At 44.6% G+C, this 19,977-nt stretch overlaps 1 protein-coding gene across 3 annotated transcripts in view; it reads left to right on the top strand.

Annotated features, from left to right (window-relative positions):
* The window catches only part of ZFAT (zinc finger and AT-hook domain containing), a 233,530-nt gene that overhangs the window by 126,718 nt on the left and 86,835 nt on the right, over positions 1–19,977 (top strand). For all 3 annotated transcript variants that reach the window (XM_008001600.3, XM_008001598.3, XM_038000102.2), the window contains 2 exons: positions 8–181; positions 18,777–18,865. In XM_008001600.3, the coding sequence (XP_007999791.3) occupies positions 8–181; positions 18,777–18,865 (263 nt within the window). The remainder of the gene's footprint in view (positions 1–7; positions 182–18,776; positions 18,866–19,977) is intronic.

Below are 19,977 nucleotides of genomic sequence, written 5' to 3'. Positions count from 1 at the left end.
TCGGCAGGTGTGAAGCCCTTCAAGTGTTCTTTGTGTGAGTATGCAACTCGTAGCAAGAGTAACCTCAAGGCTCATATGAATCGTCACAGCACTGAGAAAACCCACCTATGTGACATGTGTGGCAAGAAATTCAAATCAAAAGGGACACTGAAAAGTCACAAGCTCCTTCACACTGCAGATGGTGAGTAAACCCCAGGGTGAACTTTCCCCTCTAAATATGTAATTTGAAGCTGGTGTTCCAGTTCATCAGAAACTTGCTGTACTGGAGGCAGGAAAGAGCACGTGCCCATTAGAAGGAGCTTCTGAAAGAGCGGTGAAGGCCTGGCCTGCCTGTCTCCCCGTCCCGTGCTCAGTGCTCACTTCCAGCAGGTGCAGGATAAACACTTACTGGGTGTGTCTGTGCCAGTGGCAGGGCTATGCAGGGAAGGAAGCTGCTTCAGGGAAGGAGACATCTTCAGGAAGCCTTGATCTGTGGTTCTGAAGTTTCCATCCTCTTCAGCCCTCCATCCCCACCTGGAGCTCAAGGATCTTGAGGGGCAACCTTGATCACACTTGGCCTGATTTTTCAAGTGAGGCTCTTATCATCCAAGCCACCTCAGGGTTGGAACCAAGTCTAAAATAAAGCCAACATTTGGGCAGATTTGATCTAGATAAAGTGTACTTAAGTGGATTTCTAATTTCATTCATTCATTAAGAACAATTGATTGAGTTCTTATATGTGCTAGCCATGGAGGTAGGTTCTAGGGATACCAGGTCAAGTAGAGACCAGTTCCTGCGTTCAAGGAGTTCATAATCTAGAAGGCAGGACAGAGGAGCAGGCAGGCCATGGTAAAGGCTTAAGTGCAGTGATGGAGGTGAGCTCGGGAGCCCTGGGAGCAGGTCATGGGTCGAGGTAGGTGGGGAGCTCGGTGGGCGGTGGGCACAGTCTCCCTGGCATAGGCTGGACAGAGGGAAAGAAGATGTGTTCTAGGAAGACAGGCAGCCAAACCATAAGAGACTTTTAACATTTAAGATTTTACTCAGAAAGACAAGTTACGTGAGGGATTTGTAAATACTTCATATAACAAGATTAATAAACTTTATTTATAAATGTATTGTTATTTACCAAAATTATGTATAAAAGTTGGAGTTTACTCTAAAAATCAAAATTATTTCAACAGTGATGTTTAATTTCAAAATTTAGTGGATGATATAGCTCTTAAGTTCTATCTTTGTTTTAAGATTGTTCTGAAAATCAGTCCTGCTGTGTGTGTGTGGGTTGGGCCCTCGGCAAGAATTCAGGTGAGCTCGAGGGACTCAGTGCAAAGGCTCAATGCTTGGCTGGGATTCATCAGAATTAAGGATCAAGGGCTTGCCTAAGGCGGAAAAAGAGCCAGAACCATAACTATTAAAACTGAAGCAGTACTCTCTCTCTCAAAAAAAATCCGTAATCAAAATTAAAAATACAATGACGTAAAGCAGTCATCCTTGAATAATGAAAACACTGAAGTCATGTGGTTTTTAATGATTCTATGCCTCCACAAACAGTAAGCCTTGCCGACCGCTCAGCTGCCTGAACATTTAGGCAAGAATTACATTTCTTAAGATGACAACACATAACTACTGCAGTCCTTCCGTAATGAAGAGCAGCTGTTCCCAGAGGCAGGGAAGCCTGGAGTATGCAGTGGGCCATGGTGACAGGGTCAAGAAGGCGTTCACAGGCACTGAACAGGGTTCTGTGGTCTCATGCCTGGTTCTGCAGTCCAGGCTCTGTGCTAAAAAGCCTTTGAGCAGATAGAAGCTGTTAATCTGGCAGACCCTGGACCAACTGATGCGGAGGGATGGGGTCGGTGTGAGTAGTTGGTATCACGGGTCCAGAGCAGCACACTCAGCCTATCCTCCCTGTCATGATTCTCTGAGTTCTTCGGCAGGAAAGGGAGTTCAGATGGACAAAGATGTCTTGTCAAAGCAGGAATGCATCTCCTAAAAGGGAATGGTATTCAAACATTGTGAAATATTTTCTAACAAAACATTGGAAATTTGTATTGTTTTTCTTTATTTCTTTCTGCTGACATTTTTGGTAGGATGAGGTATTTGTAAAGTCATGTCTTAGTTTTCAACACTTTTCAGTTGTCTGGGAAGAAGAGCATCAAGTCTGGGCGCAGTGGCTCACGCCTATAATCCCAGCACTTTGGGAGGCCAAGGGTGGATTGCCTGAAACGAAGGGGTTTGAGACCAGCCTGGGAAATATGGTGAAACGCTGCCTCTACCAAAAATACAAAAAATTAAGGGGGCATGGTGGCTCTTGCCTGTGGTCCCAGCTAATTGGTAGGCTGAGGTGGGAGGATTGCTTGAGACTGGAAGCGCAAATTGCAGTGAGCCTAGATCGCACCACTGCACTCCAAACCGGGTGACAGAGTGAGACCCTTCCCCCCAACCCCCTCCCCTCAAAAAAGAAGGGCATCAGTCATCAGGTGCAATGAAAGGACCACTGGAACAGGTAGCTTGCCCCCCAGCCCCTTCCCCCAAAAAAGAAGGGCATCAGTCATCAGGTGCAATGAGAGGACTGCTGGAACAGGTAGCTTGCCCCCCAACCCCCTTCCCCCCAGAAAAGAAGGGCATCAATCATCAGGTGCAATGAAAGGACCACTGGAACAGGTAGCTTGTTCCCAACCCCCCTCCCCCCAAAAAAGAAGGGCATCAGTCATCAGGTGCAATGAGAGGACTGCTGGAACAGGTAGCTTGCCCCCCAGCCCCCTCCCCCAAAAAAGAAGGGCATCAGTCATCAGGTGCAATGAAAGGACCACTGGAACAGGTAGCTTGCCCCCCAGCCCCCTCCCCCAAAAAAGAAGGGCATCAGTCATCAGGTGCAATGAGAGGACCGCTGGAACAGGTAGCTTGCCCCCCAACCCCCCTCCCCCCAGAAAAGAAGGGCATCAGTCATCAGGTGCAATGAAAGGACCACTGGAACAGGTAGCTTGTCCCCAACCTCCCTCCCCCCAAAAAAGAAGGGCATCAGTCATCAAGTGCAATGAGAGGACCTCTGGAACAGGTAGCTTGCCTCAGTGCCAACTTCTGCCACTACTTGGGTCTCAGTTTTGTCACATTGTAAAATAAGGAAAGGATACCTTAATATTTCTTGGGTTTCTTTTAGCCTCAATCCTCTGATTCTAGGAAGAAAGGGGTAAAGTAGAGCTAAGGGGATGGAAATAGGAGGTGCCAGTACAGCTTTATTTTTGAATTCGAGATGATTGCTTTCCTACAGGGCTGCTGTACTTCATTATTTGTGTTTCTCTTTTGATGCTTACCAGTCTCATGTTTTGCCTGGGGCTGGCTTGGTAAACAGAGTGCTGAGTCGGGGACCCCTTGTTCTAGCTCCATTGCTGATTTAGGATGTAGCTTTAATTAAGCTGTAGGTGAGTCTTTTCCTTTTTAATTTTCTCCCATACATGTTTATTATAGAAACTTTGAAAAAAGTTTATTTACATCTCTTATTCATTTCTGTAGTGCTCACATTTTATCCTGTTGATATCTTAGAGCTCTTTGTACTTAATACTTTGTCATCATTTGCCTTTATGTTTTGTTTATGGTATCTTTTTATATACAAAGTTAAATAACTTGGTTCATTTAAAGTTATTTTCCTTTATGTTTTCATCTTCCATGATTCTCTCTGTCAAAAGAAACCTTCCTCAGTTTGGGGCTATATTCTTTTACTTTTTCTTTGAGTTTTAGTTTATGATTGCATAACATTTATGAAATTTAATATTCTTGCAATTTATTTTAGCATATGGTATGTGGTAGGAATCTTTGTTTCCAAACGGTTATCATCGACTCAGTATATTTATAGAGAAATCAGTCCTTTCAATTTTATTTTTCAGTGCCAGAATTTCCCAAGATATTGGGTCTAATTCTGAGATTTTGGTCTGTCTCAGTGATTTTTGTACTAGTACCTTATTTTTCAAGCTGTTCTAGTGACTAACTTTATTGTTATCCAATAAAGTTTATTTTTTTATGAAGCTTACGTAGTTTTTCTCATTTAGTTATTACTCCTTTAGATAAACTGCAGAATTGTTCATCAAGTTAGGACTATCCCTGGGGATGACCTTGTAAGCTGTTTGACGACGTCTGTAACATGCTTTAAATCCATTGGTCACCTGTGCTTGTACAGGTGCCTTGGTTGTCTTGATGAGGCTCTCAGCCTTTAACTATACAATTAGCTTTTTACTTAGAAGCAAAGATTGCCTTACAGCCTGCCTGGAATTGTTTGGTTTTAGTTGTATTTGTGGTATGAGTAATAACTCAGTAGGTTGCTCTGTAGAGAAGCCGTGTAGAGCAGGTAGAGTTAGAGAGGCTTGGGCGTGGGTCTGTCTGCCCCTTCCTAGTAGGGTGATTTTGGTCAGATTACTTCTCTGAACCTCACTTTCCTCATCAGTAAACTGGGATAGGTATACTCTTTTGTTGAGTGGGTCTGAGGATCAAAAGACAGGCAGTGTACCCCATGCTTGCCTGGGAACCTCCTGTTCTCCTGGCTGCCCTGCCTCGGCATCCTGTCCTGGTTCTGCCTTAGCCTTCTGATCTCTACCTCTCGGAGGCCATGGGGTTCAGTCTAGGAGCGTTGTTCTTTTTTTTTTTCTTTTTTCCCGCTGTGTCAGAGTCTCACTTTGTCAGCTAGGCTGGAGTGCCGTGGTGCGATCTCAGCTCACTGAACCCCGCCTCCCAGGTTCAACTGATTCTTGTGCCTCAGCCTCCTGCCATAGCTGGGATTACAGGCATGTGCCACCATACCTAGCTAATTTTTGTATTTTTGGTAGAGATGGGGTTTTGCCATGTTGGCCAGGCTGGTCTTGAACTCCTGACCTCAAGTGATCTGTCCGCCTCAGCCTCCCAAAGTGCTGGGGTTACAGGCGTGAGCCACCGCATGTTCTGTTTTTCCTCACACCTTCGGTGATCCCTCCAGTCTTATAGCTTTAAACACAATTTAGATAGAGGATGTATGGTTTGGCTGTGTTTCCACCCAAATCTCATCTTGAATTGTAGCTCCCATAATTCCCATGTGATGTGGGAGGGACCCAGTGGGTGATAATTGAATCACGGGGGCAAGAATGAGTCTCACGAGATCTGGTGGATTTGTAAGGGGTTTCCCTTCTCTCTTGTCTCTCATTTTCTGTTGCCTACCACCATATAAGATGTGCCTTTTGCCACGATTGTGAGGCCTCCCTAGCCACATGGAACTGTGAATCCATTAAACTTCTTTTTCTATATAAATTACCCAGTTTCAAGTAGGTCTTTATCAGCAGTGGGAAAACAGACTAATACAGAAGGCTTCCACACTTGGGATTTCCAGTCCTCTTGTTCCTCCCAGCCTTGGCACTGCCCTGTCTGTAACTGCCCACTCAACACCTGCACTTGGATGCCCACCTGGCCCCCCGAGCTTAGCGTGCTCAACACTAAGCTCCTAATCTTCCTCCCTAGACCCCACCCAGGGGTTGCCAAAGTTTGTAAAGAGGTTGTAAATATTTTTGGCTTTGAATGCTACATCCAGTTTTCTCTTTTTTGTTGTTTTTATTTTTACAAACTTTGAAAAGTGTAAAAGCCAAGCTTAACTCCCAGCTGTACGAAAGCAGGAAGCAGGCTCAATTTGGTGCTCGGGCATAGGTTGCCAACCCCTACTGTACCCCTTCTTGGGAAATGGCTGCTCCTTTTCCTTTGCCCAGGTCAAAAGCATTGGGTCAGTCTTGACTGTCTCATTCATACCCCACACATGATCCATTAGCAAATCCTGTGTGTTCTGTCTTTAACATGATCCAGCGTTCTCCTGCTTCTCAGCACCCTCATGCCATCCTTTTTGTACAGGCCCCTGTCATCTCCTGCCTCCATTCTTGCAGTAGCCCCCTAACCTTTCCCTAGATCCTCTCCTGGTCCCCACAAGTCCATTCTCAGCAAAACAGCCAGTGATCCTGTGGAAACAAAGGCCAGGTCATGCCACTCCTCTGTTCAGAACCCTCCTGTCTATCTGCTGTCATTGTGAGTGGAAGCCCAATTCTTCACCATGAGCTGTTTGATCCCCCCGTCTCTCTGACCTCTTCTCCTTCTAGTCTCCCCCAATTGGCATCTCTCCAGACATATTGCATTCATTCCCTTTATTTTTATTTTTATTTTTATTTTTATTTTCTGGAGACAGAGTTTTGCTTTGTCGCCCAGGCTGGAGTGCAGTGGCACGATCTCGGCTCACTGCAACCTCTGCATCCCAGGTTCAAGCAATTCTCCTGCCTCAGCCTCCCGAGTAGCTGGGATTACAGGCACGTGCCATCACACCCGGCTAATTTTTTGTATCTTTAGTAGAGATGGGGTTTCACCATGTTGGGCAGTCTGGTCTTGAACTCCTGACCTCAGGTGATCTGCCTGCCTCGGCCTCCCAGAGTGCTGGGATTACAGGCGTGCGTCACCATGCCCGGCCTATCTTTATTCCTATTCCTCACACCTGCCAGGTATGTGCTCATCTCAAGGGCTTTGCTTTGGCCCTTCCCTCTGCATGGAGTGTTCTTTCTCCCTGTCTGAATGGATACCTCCTTCAGGTCCCGGAGGTCTTTATTGAAGAGTCACTCTGAATGAGTCTTCCCTAGGTGCTCACGTGTAGAGAGTCTCCATACCCCACCAAGTAGTCCAGACGCCCGTGACTTCCTGTGCTGCTCTCCTTGGCTAATCTTTCTCCAGTGTATTATATAGTTTCCTTATTTACCATTTTTTTGTCTCTATTACTGGAACGATCCCCCTAATTACTTCATACTCTCTTTCATGTTTTTTACTGTTTCTCTTTAAACCAACCCATCTCCAATGTACTGTATCATTTCCTTATTTATGATGTTTCGTGTCTTCCACTAGATTGTAAGCTTCACAAGCAGGGATTTTCAACTTACTACATTTATTTTGTATCTTCAGCACTTAGAACAGGGCTTGGCTTATCAGAGGCACTCAATAAATTTGTGTTTATTGAATGAGTGGAAAATGTAAAGTGCCTTGCATAAAATGGCTGGGATATAGTAGTACTCACAAAGTGTCAATTATTTTCTCTGTTTCATCTTAGATAATTCTGTTAAATCAAATGCTTGTGAATTAGGTATTTTAAAATATGGTCAAGGAACTCACTATTAAGTGAATCTTCTTGGGCATTTTTTAATGAAGTAAAACGGAATTGAGTAATTACAATTACCCTTTCTTCTAACTACTTGTGAATCCAGTTTTTCACATTTGCTGGCTTACTTAAAGTGATATATCCCTATCTGTGGCATTCCTATTTCCCGAAGGAACTCATTATTGTACCTTAGAAAAGGTAGCTCGTTCTGGGTGAAGGTTTCAGTTAAAAAGATTTGCCAGTCAGTATGTACAAAGAGAGACATTGATCTATAAAGGGCCCGATTAAACCCTTTGTATGTATGCCAACAGGATGTAAGAATTTAATGCAAAGATCATGCTGTAATGTAGTCCCCCCCTTTTGACTTTAAAAAGGCCTAGACATGATGTGCTATCTGGAGGTTTATACATGATTCTACCCACCCATAGCAGATGGGGAAGGTTAAGCTGTACAGTGCCTTTATGTTATGTAATCAAACAGGAATCCTCAAATCATGAAATAAAAAGGTCTTTGGAGTTTATTATTGATTCCTTTGGGTCTCTCCCCTCCCCCGATACAGACTGCCCCTATACATTTTAATTAAGAAGTTTTGGGGTAAAATTTGAAAAGAATTATCCAGGCTTCAAGCACTCTTGTAATGGGCAAGTGGAGATTTGAGTATGGAAATTAGGTTTGAGTGGAGTAAGTACGTGTTTTTTCTGTCCCTTCTTCAGTTTATGATAAGAGAGCTCATGGCTGCAGATGAAAATATTCTAGGAGATCTGAGTGCGGAGTTTTGCTTTGTTTTCCTCCCCTGTCCTCTAAAAAGCAAAGCCACTCTAGGATAAAGTAGCCCCATGGCCTTTGCTTTTAAAAACAGAACAAGGAAGTAAATAGAAAATGGTCCCTGAGCACCTAGCTGGGTTGATCTTACAAGGTTAACTTGCAAGGCTTTAGTGAGACAGGTCTTTCTGCTGCATCCTTGTCCCTCATGTCCTTCCTCCCACTTGCCCTTGGAGAAAAGGTGAAGGGGCAGGTATGGAAGTGTGGCTGCTGGATGAACATGGTAGGTTTCTGTTGCTTATCCTTGGGCTGGAGTCTGGGTGATCGATGGGAGAAGGTAGGGCTAATTTCAGGGCCCATAAATACCATTTTTAATAGGTTCACCCTGTTTGTGTTCATATGTAGCTCTTTTTCTCAGGTTTTTATAAACCACAAGATCCGTTAGGAATAAGTGACCCCATACTATAAAATGAACTATGCAGCTAACTGAGCAATTAGCTTAGATTGATATACAGATTTAACTTTTTAATGAGACTTGGCTACCTAAAACCTCACCAGGTAGAGGGGTCTCAGCTGCAAATGTCTGGCACAGTGTCTGTAACTTTCATCTAGCCCTGGTGCTGCGCTCTGTCCTTTATGTGGCTTTGCACTGCCTTCGGTTTCTTTCCACCTCTGTCTCATGCTGATCCATCCCTCCTTATATCAAAACTGATGTACTAATTACAGAGAATCATGAGGCCCTAAGTCTGCGGTTGCTTGAAGTTCAGCCTTTAAAGTACAGAGACTTCTTTAACTGTATTTTTATTGCTGTAGCTATTTCTGTTCTGATTTGCCACTACATAAATCACCACAGATGCTAGAACTGTGAAGATGTGTGCTTTGCAAAACACTTGCTGCAAAAATGCCTGTTATGCTTCCTGCAGGATGCTTTTCTTACATGAGGCAGCAAACCTCTGTGTGCTGGGCTACATGGAGAAGTGAGGAGGTAGAGTGGGGAGAACCTTGGGCTCCAGAGGCAGGCCCAGACTGGAATCACTTCTTGCCTGAACAGTCTTGAACAGTGATCCCCATTTGTAACATGGATGTTACATGTTTCCTGTGGCTCCTGTAACAAATTACCACAAAGTAAGCGACCTAGATCAACACAGATGTATTATGTTGTAGTTTGGAGGTCAGCGATCTAAAATCAAGGTATCAGCCGGGCTGCATTCCTTCTAGGAACTCTGGAGGGGAACCTGTCTCTGCATCCTGTGGCTTATGGACCCCTTCCTTCATATTCAAAGCCAGCAGTCCAGCATCTTCCAACCTCTTCTGTCCCTGCTTCCATCACCACACTCCTTCTCTGACTTCAAGCCTCCTGCCTCCCTTTTATAAGGACCCTTGTGATTTCACTAGGACTATCTGGATAGGCCAGGCTAGTCCCCTGCTCAAGATCTTTGGCTTAATCACATCTGCAAACTCCTTTTTTTTTCCCCCATATATGGTAGCATGTATAGGTTCTGGGGATTCGAATCTCGATATCTTTGGGAGGGCCATTATCAACCCACAGCATGGGGCTGTGGGAAGATTAATTGGGTTCATACTGTGGGTGTCAGCTCATGTACCCTTTCCTCTGGCGCATGAACCAGTAGCTCTTAATGACACAGTATAATAATGGATATTTGTAGCAGTTAATTTACATCATCTGGGAAAGATTAAATCACTATTTTTTTTTCAAATATTCTCTTATTAGGAAGGCACAGTGCAATAGTTAATATTTAAAGAGTATCACTGTTGAAAAGGGTAAAAGTCAGTTTCCTGAAAAAAAGTTAAAGTCAATTTCCTAAAAACTCTTGAAAATTTACTTATGTAAAATGCCACCGTTTTCAGTAAGACTGGATAAACAGTCATAAGGAGGCATTTTTACTTTTATACCTCTAGTATTACTAATAACAGTTGAGATTTATGGAAATTCTTTCCTGTAAGTACTTTAGAGCTCCTTCAGGTTTGAGGTGCACATAAAATTTGATTTGGCAAGGATGATTTAATTTAGCAGATACTTCAAGTTGCCTTAAATTCCAAGGAATTTTTCGTTGCTGTCTCTCTCTGTGTTCTGATGGAATCCAGATGCCAAAAGCTGAAGGTGACGTTTTAAGTTTTTTTTTTTTTTTCCCTACCATTCCATTCCTTCTTAGTTTTATATAGAACTCTATTTAAAATAAGCAAGCGGCTGGAGTCATCCTCAGGGAAAGTCACCAAGCAGATGAGGCTGTAGTAAGAAACAAAGGGAACAACAGGTGCCACACATAGTGCCAGTGCCAAGTCGCCAGGCTAGGGCTTCACAGATCCCACGGTGGCCCGCCCACAGCTGCCAGGAGGCAGGGAGCGATTGCCTTTCTTTTCAGAAGCAGAGAATGGGAGCTCAGCCTGTGGCTCCCTTACAGCTGAGTTTCAGAGGTCTAGGGTGACATGGGCGCCTTTGTGCTTCCATGTCCAGCTGGGAATAACTTCCTGCTTGAGCCCAGGGGCTTCAGCAAGGCAGGTACCGTGCTGGCTCTCCCACCTACCACATTGCTATCCCCCTTTCCTTCCATGTGGAGAGTCAACAGGAAGCAAAGTCTGAACTCTCTTAGGTTTGGTCACATCTCTTTATCTAACCTGAGGCAGGATAACAAGTATTCCTGTTTCTTCTTTCCTTCTCCTATTTTCAAGTCCCCTCTTCCCTTTCTAAGAGGATAGCCTGGGTAACATTTTACCTGGCTAAGGCTGGAGTAAAGAGCAGAGCTCAGGATTCTCTGACTCCAGACCCTGTGCTGGCTTTCACTGTCTGGTGATCCTTGAATTCAGCCAGCATCCAGTTTCCAGGCCCAGGCAGTGCTCAAAAGGACAGAGGTCAGCTTTGCTTCATCAGTCATGGACATGCAGTCCCAGCACTCATGGTTAGGCAAAGAAAGAGGCTCCTTCCAAAAGAACACTTGAAAGTGGAGAGAGATTTTGCGAAGATATGCCTCACCTTTGGAGAGATGAACAGAAATAATGGAAATGACATTTTTGTGCCTGCATCCCCATCTTTGAAGGAGAGTTCAACCAAATCACACATTTTTAAAGGGAAATGGAGCTGCTAGTGAAACACTGTGTTTCCAGAAAGAGCTGCGGTGTCTGCAGTGGAAACCTCCAGCAAGCCTAACACTCAGAAAGACGTCTAACTGAAAACTATAGGGCCAGGAACACTGGTGGGGTCCCTTTCCTTCCACTGGCAACATCAGACTGCATAAATCCACAAACTGCCATACAGTCCTCAAAGTTTATCTTTGAACTACACGACACATCTTTCCTTTCTTAAACAAAGTTGTTGCCAGTTCTCAAGAACCTTCTAAGGAAGGTGGCCTGTTTTGTTGTTGTGTTATTTTTCTTTTTACGTTTTTAAAATTAAAGTACACACACACACACACACACACACACACACACACACACACACAGAGACAGTTCAGAAGTATACAGCTCAATGGATTGTTACAAAGGAGGCACACCTGTGTAACTACAGTCTAGAAGAAACAGCACACTTCCAGCTTCTTGGCAATTTCTTCCTCCCGTGACGTTATTGCCGATCTCTCTTGCCCAGAAGTAACTGCTTACTGCCCTGACTTCTAGCACTGTAACTGCTTTTCCTTGTCTTTGAACTTCATAGAGTTGATTCATACAATATGTGTTCTTTTATGTCTGGCTTCTTCCTTTTCACAGTATGGTTGTGAGATTCATCTAGTTTGTTATGATTTTGACTTTTACCATCTGGGCCTGTAGGTCAAATAAAGAATTTCATAGGGAAATGAGATTCTAAATTCTGTGGTTTCTGACCAGGAAATCTTTGTTCCCACAGTGAATTTTTTTTTCCCACTGTGGCAGTACTTTTGCAGTCAGCTTGGAGTGTGTGTTCTGCAACAGTGTTTCTCCAAAAGTGGTATGACTCAGCTTTGCTTTGTCCTTATTTACAAGGCGTGGCTCAGAATGACATTTGACTGTTTACAGAAATTAAATTCTGCCCCAGAGGTAAAGAAGCAACTACTCCTGATTTTTTTTTTTGCAAAATTAGGCCACCAGCTCTTTTTTGTGAAGGAGAGGGAGAAAGATGCTTGATCAGAAAGAGCACCCGTGAGTCAGTGCACTGCCAGTCAAGGCTGGGGTGCTGTTATTTAAAAGACGGTGAACTTTCAAGTTCAGAAGCCATGGGTATCATTTGATGGCTCTGCATTGAAAGATCTGTCTTCTGGTTTGTGTGCAGTAATGGATGAAACATCTCAGCCTTTCAGAGATGGGTGCTAATGATCTGAAATGCTTTTCTGGTAGAGTGCAGACAACATGAAAACAATGTTCATAAAAATCCAACCTCTTCCTGCAAGTGTGCCCACAATTCTTTAAAAATTCTTTATTTTAAATCTTTAAAAATCTTTATTCATGTTCATATAGAATGGCTATATAGTTGTAATGAAAAGATATAATTCTTATTAATATTATAATAATCCTTTGTTGCTTGTACATTTCATTAATAACAAGTTTAAGAGTTTTATGTTGCACTAAGGTGATCCATGAGTTGTATAACCATTCCCTTATTTCTGGACAATGTGTTATTTTCATTTTTCCTCCCATTATTATAACTTAGGTGGCAGGGGCTTCTTTCTTGCATATATAAACTTTTTCTTCTTTTGAATTAACTCCTTAGGACACATTTCCAGGAGCAGGATGGCTATTTTGTTTTGGTGGTTTTAATTGTACACTGCACTGCCAACTTCCTTTCCAAAAAATTGTACCAGAAATAAGAAAGTGTCCCAGCTTAACTCTTCCATTTTTAACACTTTGTTACTAAAAATGTCTAGTTTCTTAGTTTAATGGGTATCAAATCTTACCATGTTATAATTTTTATTTATATGATAGCTCGTAAAATCAAACAGGTGTTGTGACAGTTAAATGAGTTAATGGTCATAAAGCATTTGTAGCATTGGTTCATAGTGCTGTGTAGAAGAGTGTGCTGTCATTGGACTTTTTCAGTTAATTAAATCTGATTCTGTCCTCTCCAGAGAACACTGTTTGGTCAAGCCCTATTTTGGCCTGCTTTCTGGGGTCTTGGTGTTTTATAGTCATACATTCACTGGTTCATTCAACAGCTATACTTCTTGGACTCTTGGTTGCAGTTGACAGAAACTCATTTGAGGTTACAGAAGTCGCCAAGGGGCATTTATGGTAAACTTACTTGGAATCTTACAGAGACTCAGGGCCTTTGTGTTTGAGTTCCTTCTTCCCAGTGCTGTGTTCACCTCTTCCTCATGCGGCTGGTCTCCTTATCCTTCCATCTTATGTAATGTCGCTTCCTCACAGAAGCCTTCCCTGACAGCCTGGCCACATGGCCGCACCCCTTCCACACTCCCTCATGCTCCACCGTGGCTCCTTGCCTTTGTCCTTCGTGGCCTGTTGCAATTGGTAATTCTTTGTTGGAATACTTGCTGGTTGTCCATTTAGGTGATGAGTGCCAGAAGCAGGGCCTCTGGTGTCTTGTCCACTCTCATCTCCTGGGGTCAGGCATGGTCCTGGCACCCAGCGGCACCTCCGTGAATGCTCGCTGAGTGAATGGACACAGCCAGCCAGGCGATTGTCTTCATCCTCCACCTTTGGTCCTCTCTGCTTCCTTACTTCATACTGATGTCCTGTCTCTGTCTCGCTATGCTGTGCTCTCCTCTCACCCCCTGTAGATTGGCTTGCTTACTAGTTTCACCCACAGACTGAAAACACAACTCTCATCCACTCCTGAGTTGCAAGCTTCATATCTGGACAGTTCTGATTCCGGGCTCAGCTACAGTCTCTTGTCCACCGTGGTCCAATCTCCTGTGACTTGGAGTGGGGAGATGGTGGGTAGGACCACATATCACTGGCCCTTGTGATGCCCTGTGTGACCATGTTGATTAGGGGGAGGGGAGAAAGGGTGGCTGAACAGACTTCTGAATGGGGTGCTCCTATAAATTAACTGCTAGCCTTACCTCCAGGATGCTCTCACCTCCAAGCACTGAGGACGTGGCATGAAAATTGCAGTCATGTCTCAAAGTCCCCACAACCTGCAAGGGTGCCAGATGGACCAACCAAGGTGAATCAGTGCACTGCTTCGGTGATTGCAACCAAAGCCAAAACCCAAAATCTCCACTGTCATGAGGCGAACATTCTCGTGAGTGAGATGGTTAACAAACACTATAAATCAATAAAGTGTGTGGTATATTACAGTAGAAATATGAAGACATCTAGAATATTAAGAAAATTGAGAGATGAAAATAAAAATATGAATATGAAATGATTCCCCATTTCAGTATGAAAATATAAGCTGAGAAATGCTAAAAATGAATCAGTAAAGGGGTATAGGGACTGTGATTTTAAACAGAATGGGCTGAAGGGACTCAGTGTGAAGGTGACATTTGAACAGAGACTTGAGGGAGATGAGGCGACAGAGCATGGCATATCTGGGATGGGCACCCCAGGCTCTGGGAACAGCAGGTGCAGAGGTCTGAAGGTGGGTGGGTAGACTGTGTCTATGGAGTGGAGAGAGGTGAAGGCAGTGCATGAGCTCCAAGAGGTGACAGGGAGCCACACACCCCTGTGCCCTGCAGCCACTACGAAGCTCCTGGCTTTTGCTCTGCGTGGAGATGAGGCCAGATAGGGTGTTGGGAATAGGAGGAGGAGGAGGTTTTCTGTAAACTCTGCTGTTACAACTGTTTACTTACACTTTGGTATAGTTGTACAAACCTTTTCCTTTGCTCTGTTTTTATGCTTTTTGTTTTAGGTACATTGATTTAGGCTGGCTTAATTAGAACTGAATACTTGGATTGTCTCGGAGTGTCAGGGAGGTACAGGCCTGGAGGACACTGCACTCAGCTGAACGGTCCACTGCGGGGTCACCTGTATGCACCCCCAGCCTCATCCTTCAGGGGGCTGCTTTTCAGATGCTTGCAGGCCCAGTCCCTGAGTCCACCCTCACAGCAGACAGGGATTACCTCCCCATTTTTCTGATGGGGCCTCTGAGTAGCATAGAAAAAAGAACCCAGGGTCACTCAGGGTGAGCAGGACAGGGCCAGAAAGAGAACATAGTTCCCCTGCAACTGGCTCTTCTTGGGCAGTCCTTTCTGATGGGTAGTCACCTTCTGATGGGTAGTCACCTTATATGTTAGTGGCACAGATATGCCATTGCTGGTATAAATTCCTCCTTCCATTTGGGAAATTGTATCACACCCTTATTAGCTGAAAAGATTCTTATGGTGTTGGGGTGAACAGACCGGGGGCCAAATCTGGGCTCTGCCACTTACCACTTCATGATCTGACAAGTGACCCAGAGTCTTGATATCAGGTCCTCATCCATGAAAGGGTGACACTGCCTGCCTCCTGGGCTTTTGGTGCATGGTAAGATCGTACATGTCATGCCCCAGCACAACTCATGATGCCTAGTAGTCCAGTGGGTAGACCTAGCCAGGTATATTTTGGGGAAAAGGAATTACTTTTTAACAGTCAACCTCTTTTCTTTGTAGTCATTCTTTTCTTCCCCTGGTATTCTGGGTGATTCGCATCCACATACAGCCATTCGATGTGCATCTCCCAGCATTCTGAGGTCAGTCTCACCTCGAGTAAACGCTAGGTTTTGCAGCTGACTCTGCCTGTAAGTCTCAGAAATCTCTTGATAGAAAACCATCTGATGGTCTCAAAGTATTACTCTTTTATGATTAGTCATGAATCTGCATCCCATTATTTTAATTAGGCAGCAAACAATTATGTCAGGTGTTCTCCCAGGCTTATTTGATAGGTGCTGGCTGTGGTTGCTGAAAACGTTGGTAATATTTATTGCCAGGGCTCTGATGCTTCAGTAAGGGATGGCTTTTAGCTGCTGCCTTCTTTTCTTGTCTCTTGCAGAGTCTTGGAAGTACATCCATAAAAGGCTGACTCATGATTTCAAAGGAGGCAATACTATGTATTCATTTTAGGGCTCTTTTTTAGCACTTAATCTGTTACTCTTTGACCCAAGTGTTTGATAATGAATGACAGAATATTTATCAACTTAGAGAATGGTTCCATTAGCTCTGCTTCCCCCACTCTAGTGGTGAAGAACACAGCACGATTTTGCCCAGGCTGCCCAGCATAAGGATACTGTACACACATGAGCCATGTGTCAGTGGAGAAGTGTGTTTAGCTGAGATTCGACTGGAGCTGTGTAGAAATGTGTGGCCCTATGTTTAAAAGAAGATGTTACTGTATTTTTTTTTAAGTTCTAATTGCTCTCTAATTGTAACTGTGTGACTTACAAGTGAAAAAGTTTTGTTACGCTTTGGGCTTGCAGAATTAATAAAATTTAGAATTTTGGGTTCATTCACCTGGAATAATAGATACAACTGTGGTATTAATGTTTGTTTCCTTTTGCTGCTCTTATTGAGAGTGATGTTCATATAAGACGTACAAAATTTTTGCTCAGTTCAGTTTAGTGAAATGCATGGAATATATTCAGTCTGTGTGTGCACTCATGCGCTGGGGTACCAAGATGAGTAAGATGTGGTCCCTGCCCATGGGCAGCTGAAGGCAGCCCCTGCCTTGTACAAGGCTGTAGAGGTGGAGCATAGACTGAAGCGAGTGAACAGTGTGTAGGGGGCCTGTGGAGGGCTTCCTCTTGGCCCAGTTACTGGAGTGTTCGATTTGAATTAATCTGAATTAATAGGAAGAATGGCCAGATGCTGCGAGACAGTGCCTTCCAGGCATGGAAAATGTTAGCAAAGGCTCAGGGGTCTGAGATTGCAAAGGCAAGGCAGAAAGTTTGGAGAACTCAAGGAGTCCACTGTTATTAGCCTAAATACAGAGGGGACAGGCACAAGAGGAAGTCAGAGAGAGGGGCGGGGTGGGTTGGGGAGAGTTGGTTCTGATTCTAGAAGGCCTTCTCTGCCGAACTCTGGAACGTCAACTTTGCTCTGAAGTTGGGGCCATTGGTTGGTTCTCATGGCTGGACTGTGGGATGGTTTATGCTGTAGGTCATCTGGATAGAAGATGAGGCATCAGGATGCATGTGTGGATAGATGTGTGGGTTGTGGATGATGGATGGATGATGGATGGATGGATGGACGGACGGATGGACGGATGGACGGATGGACGGATGGACGGATGGACGGATGGATGGATGGATGGATGGATGGATGGATGGATGGATGGTAGTGTTTTATGAAGGCAAGGGAACCAGCTTAGGGGCTTTTGCTGTTGTCCAAGAAAAAAATGAGGAGGACCTGAACCGGTGTGGAGGTATTAGAAATAGAGAGAAATGGACAGACATGAGAAATATTTAGGAGATGAAATCAGGTGCTGAAAAAAATGAGGTGAGTGTAAGTTAGGGCCATAAAGATGTTGAGGAAGGCTACTGGGTATCTGATGTAGGTGATCAGATGGGTGATTAACTGGGAAGGCTGGAGGTGGAAGCTGTTTGGTGAAGAAGATGTGTCCAGCTTTTAGGACATTTGGGACAGCTACTCAGCTGGTCCAGCAGGCAGTTGTATACTCAAGTCTCAGATTCAGAGAAGAGATTAGAGTAGAAGATGCTGATTTTGGCATCAAAGGTTTACAAAAGCCTGTAGGGGTCAGTTATATGCAAGGATGCTTGCAGAGTTAGACTAGGAGCGTAGGCTGGAACACTGTGGAACATCAGCAGCCTAATGATATGTGCCCTGATGAGAGAGAATGCCTCAGGGATACTCAAAATGAATAGAGAGGCCCAGAGAGGGGGTATTGTTATGGAGTCAAAGCAACAGAAGATTTCCAAAGGGTGAACTCTTAATGGAGTCACATTAAGAGTCATCCAGTAACATACAGGCCAAAATCCGCCACTGGCTTGGCATGCTAGTGAGAACAGGTTTCCAGGTGAGCTGGCAGTGAAGAGAGGGGAGGGGAATGTCTAAGAGGGAAAGGTACAAGAGCGCTCTAGGAGGAGCCAGTGCTTCTGGGAACCCAGCCACAGTGGCTGCGGTTGTCATGCCCGGAGGAGGTTTACACCATTAGAAGCTGCTTGTTGAATTCTTTACTGCTATACGAAGTAGGCCACATTTACATTTGGTTACACATGTTTGTATTATTGCTTGTTGAGGTTTTATTTATGCTAATCAGAGGCAAAATGTAATGTACCTCATATATCTATTAACTTGTTTTAACATAGCCCATTATTGAATGTTTAAATATTGCTAAAACCTTAATCTTTTTAAGAGCAGTGGTTTACGTTTCGCTAGTTTTCTTTCTAGCATTCTCTCAAAAATGCCTTTGGCACTCCAACCAGAGTTAGGAGTTCTGCAACACAGATCCTGCACTTTGCTGACCATCATCCTGCAGACTCACCAGACTTTCAGGGTTATGTCTGAGGTCCTTGTGAGATGGTCCAGGCCCTTGACATTCTGGGCTGGCAACCTCTCCGGCCCTGCTCTTGACTTTCCGCAGAGCTCACACTCCAGGAAGGATGATGCAGCTCCTGCACTCCAGGAAGGAAGATGCAGCTGCTCCACTTTCCTGAGCACCCTGTGGTCCATTCCCCTGCAATCTCATCTGTGTGCGCTCCTCTCCCTCGATGCCCTTCTCTCTGGGTAGCTGGACACACCCTTACTCTTTCTTTAGGAGCCTGATGGAATGTCATTGCTCATAGGGCCTCCCCAGGTGGAGCTGGCTGTGCCTCTCCGTCCCTAGGGAGCGCCTCTCCACTCCCAGCTGTTGAAGACTGAGCGTGCTGCATTGTGCCTGTGCACCTCGTCGCTGTTCCCTTCTGAGATTCTGATCCTCACATGGCAAGGAACACCTTTGTGTACCTGGCTCCATGCCTGGCACTTCATTCCCAGTAGGAGCTGCTGGCCTGGCGACGCTCACCTTGTCCTCCACTTCTTTCCAGGGAAGCAGTTTAAGTGCACGGTGTGTGACTACACAGCGGCCCAGAAGCCACAGCTGCTGCGGCACATGGAGCAGCATGTCTCCTTCAAGGTAAGAGGGCTCTGGAGAAGGAGGCAGATGTTCAGGCGGAAAAGGCATCACTTTTCAAAGTGAAGATGGAGAAAGCATTCTTTCATTATTTGTTGGCGTTCCCTTCACTTTGGGGTCCCCTTAGCTGGTACACATGGAGTCTGAGGCATAGTGCAGTTTATTTGTGCTCTCTCGTTCCAGAAGCGTAGCATTTCTCTGTAATTTGGAAACCAAGTCAAAGATACGTAAGAGGATGCAGACAGAAGAAAAGGCACAGTCTTTGCATAAAAGCACTGGAATGATTTAGAGGAAGGCTTGCAGGCTTTAGGGACATTTATTTTTGCTTTCAGATCCTGGATTGCCGCAGGTGAGTCACCTGATAAAGCAGGTGTGATGAAGCCCACCCGACAAGCAGTTGTAAAAACTGGAGATTGTGTTCAGGAGTGTCCACCACAGTGCCCAGCATGTTGCAGGCGCTCAGGAGATGGTGGCCATCCATATTCTTTTAATACCTCTAATTGGTGTTTCTTCAGTGTGAGTGGTAATGCTTGCCTGCCTAGCCACTGCTTATGATGCAGTTACTGACAACAATAACTAGGGTCCAGTAATTTGTTCAGTAAAATGTTCTGCTCAGCACTTGGGAAAACTTGACCCTTAAAATTACTGCTGTTGCTGGCACAGCAGCATGGCACACATGGCACACATGGAAAGGAATCATTCCATTTGTAAACTTGTTGCTCTAAAATGGTTTTTGAAATTGTGTCTGCCATTTCATCCCAGAGAATCATAGAAAGTGGGAGGGACGGCGGGGCATCTGTTTTGTCCCGCTGGACTTGCAGCTGGAATCACCCCAAAAGTGGTAGCAGTGGAATTCCTACCAGGCAGTGCCCCAAACCATCCTGATATAGGGCCTGTTGTGATTCCAAACAAAGAAGCACTAAACGCTGGGGTGGTTTGTTTAAAGCAATTACTGAGTCCTTGCCACAGACAGCAAGAGGACAGGGTTCGGGTGTTCCGCTTGGGTATGTCCACAGCGAGGTGGTCAGGGTGTGGAGTGTTATGAGTGTTAACGGAATTTGGTCCAGAGGTGGTCAGGGTATGGAGTGTTATGAGTGTTAACGGAATTTGGCTCA

This window comes from Chlorocebus sabaeus, chromosome 8, assembly GCF_047675955.1.
Source record: "Chlorocebus sabaeus isolate Y175 chromosome 8, mChlSab1.0.hap1, whole genome shotgun sequence".
In the NCBI taxonomy this organism is placed as follows: domain Eukaryota; kingdom Metazoa; phylum Chordata; class Mammalia; order Primates; family Cercopithecidae; genus Chlorocebus; species Chlorocebus sabaeus.
The sequence above is the reverse complement of the archived record's forward strand: the minus strand, read 5'-3'. Positions and strand labels throughout refer to the sequence as shown.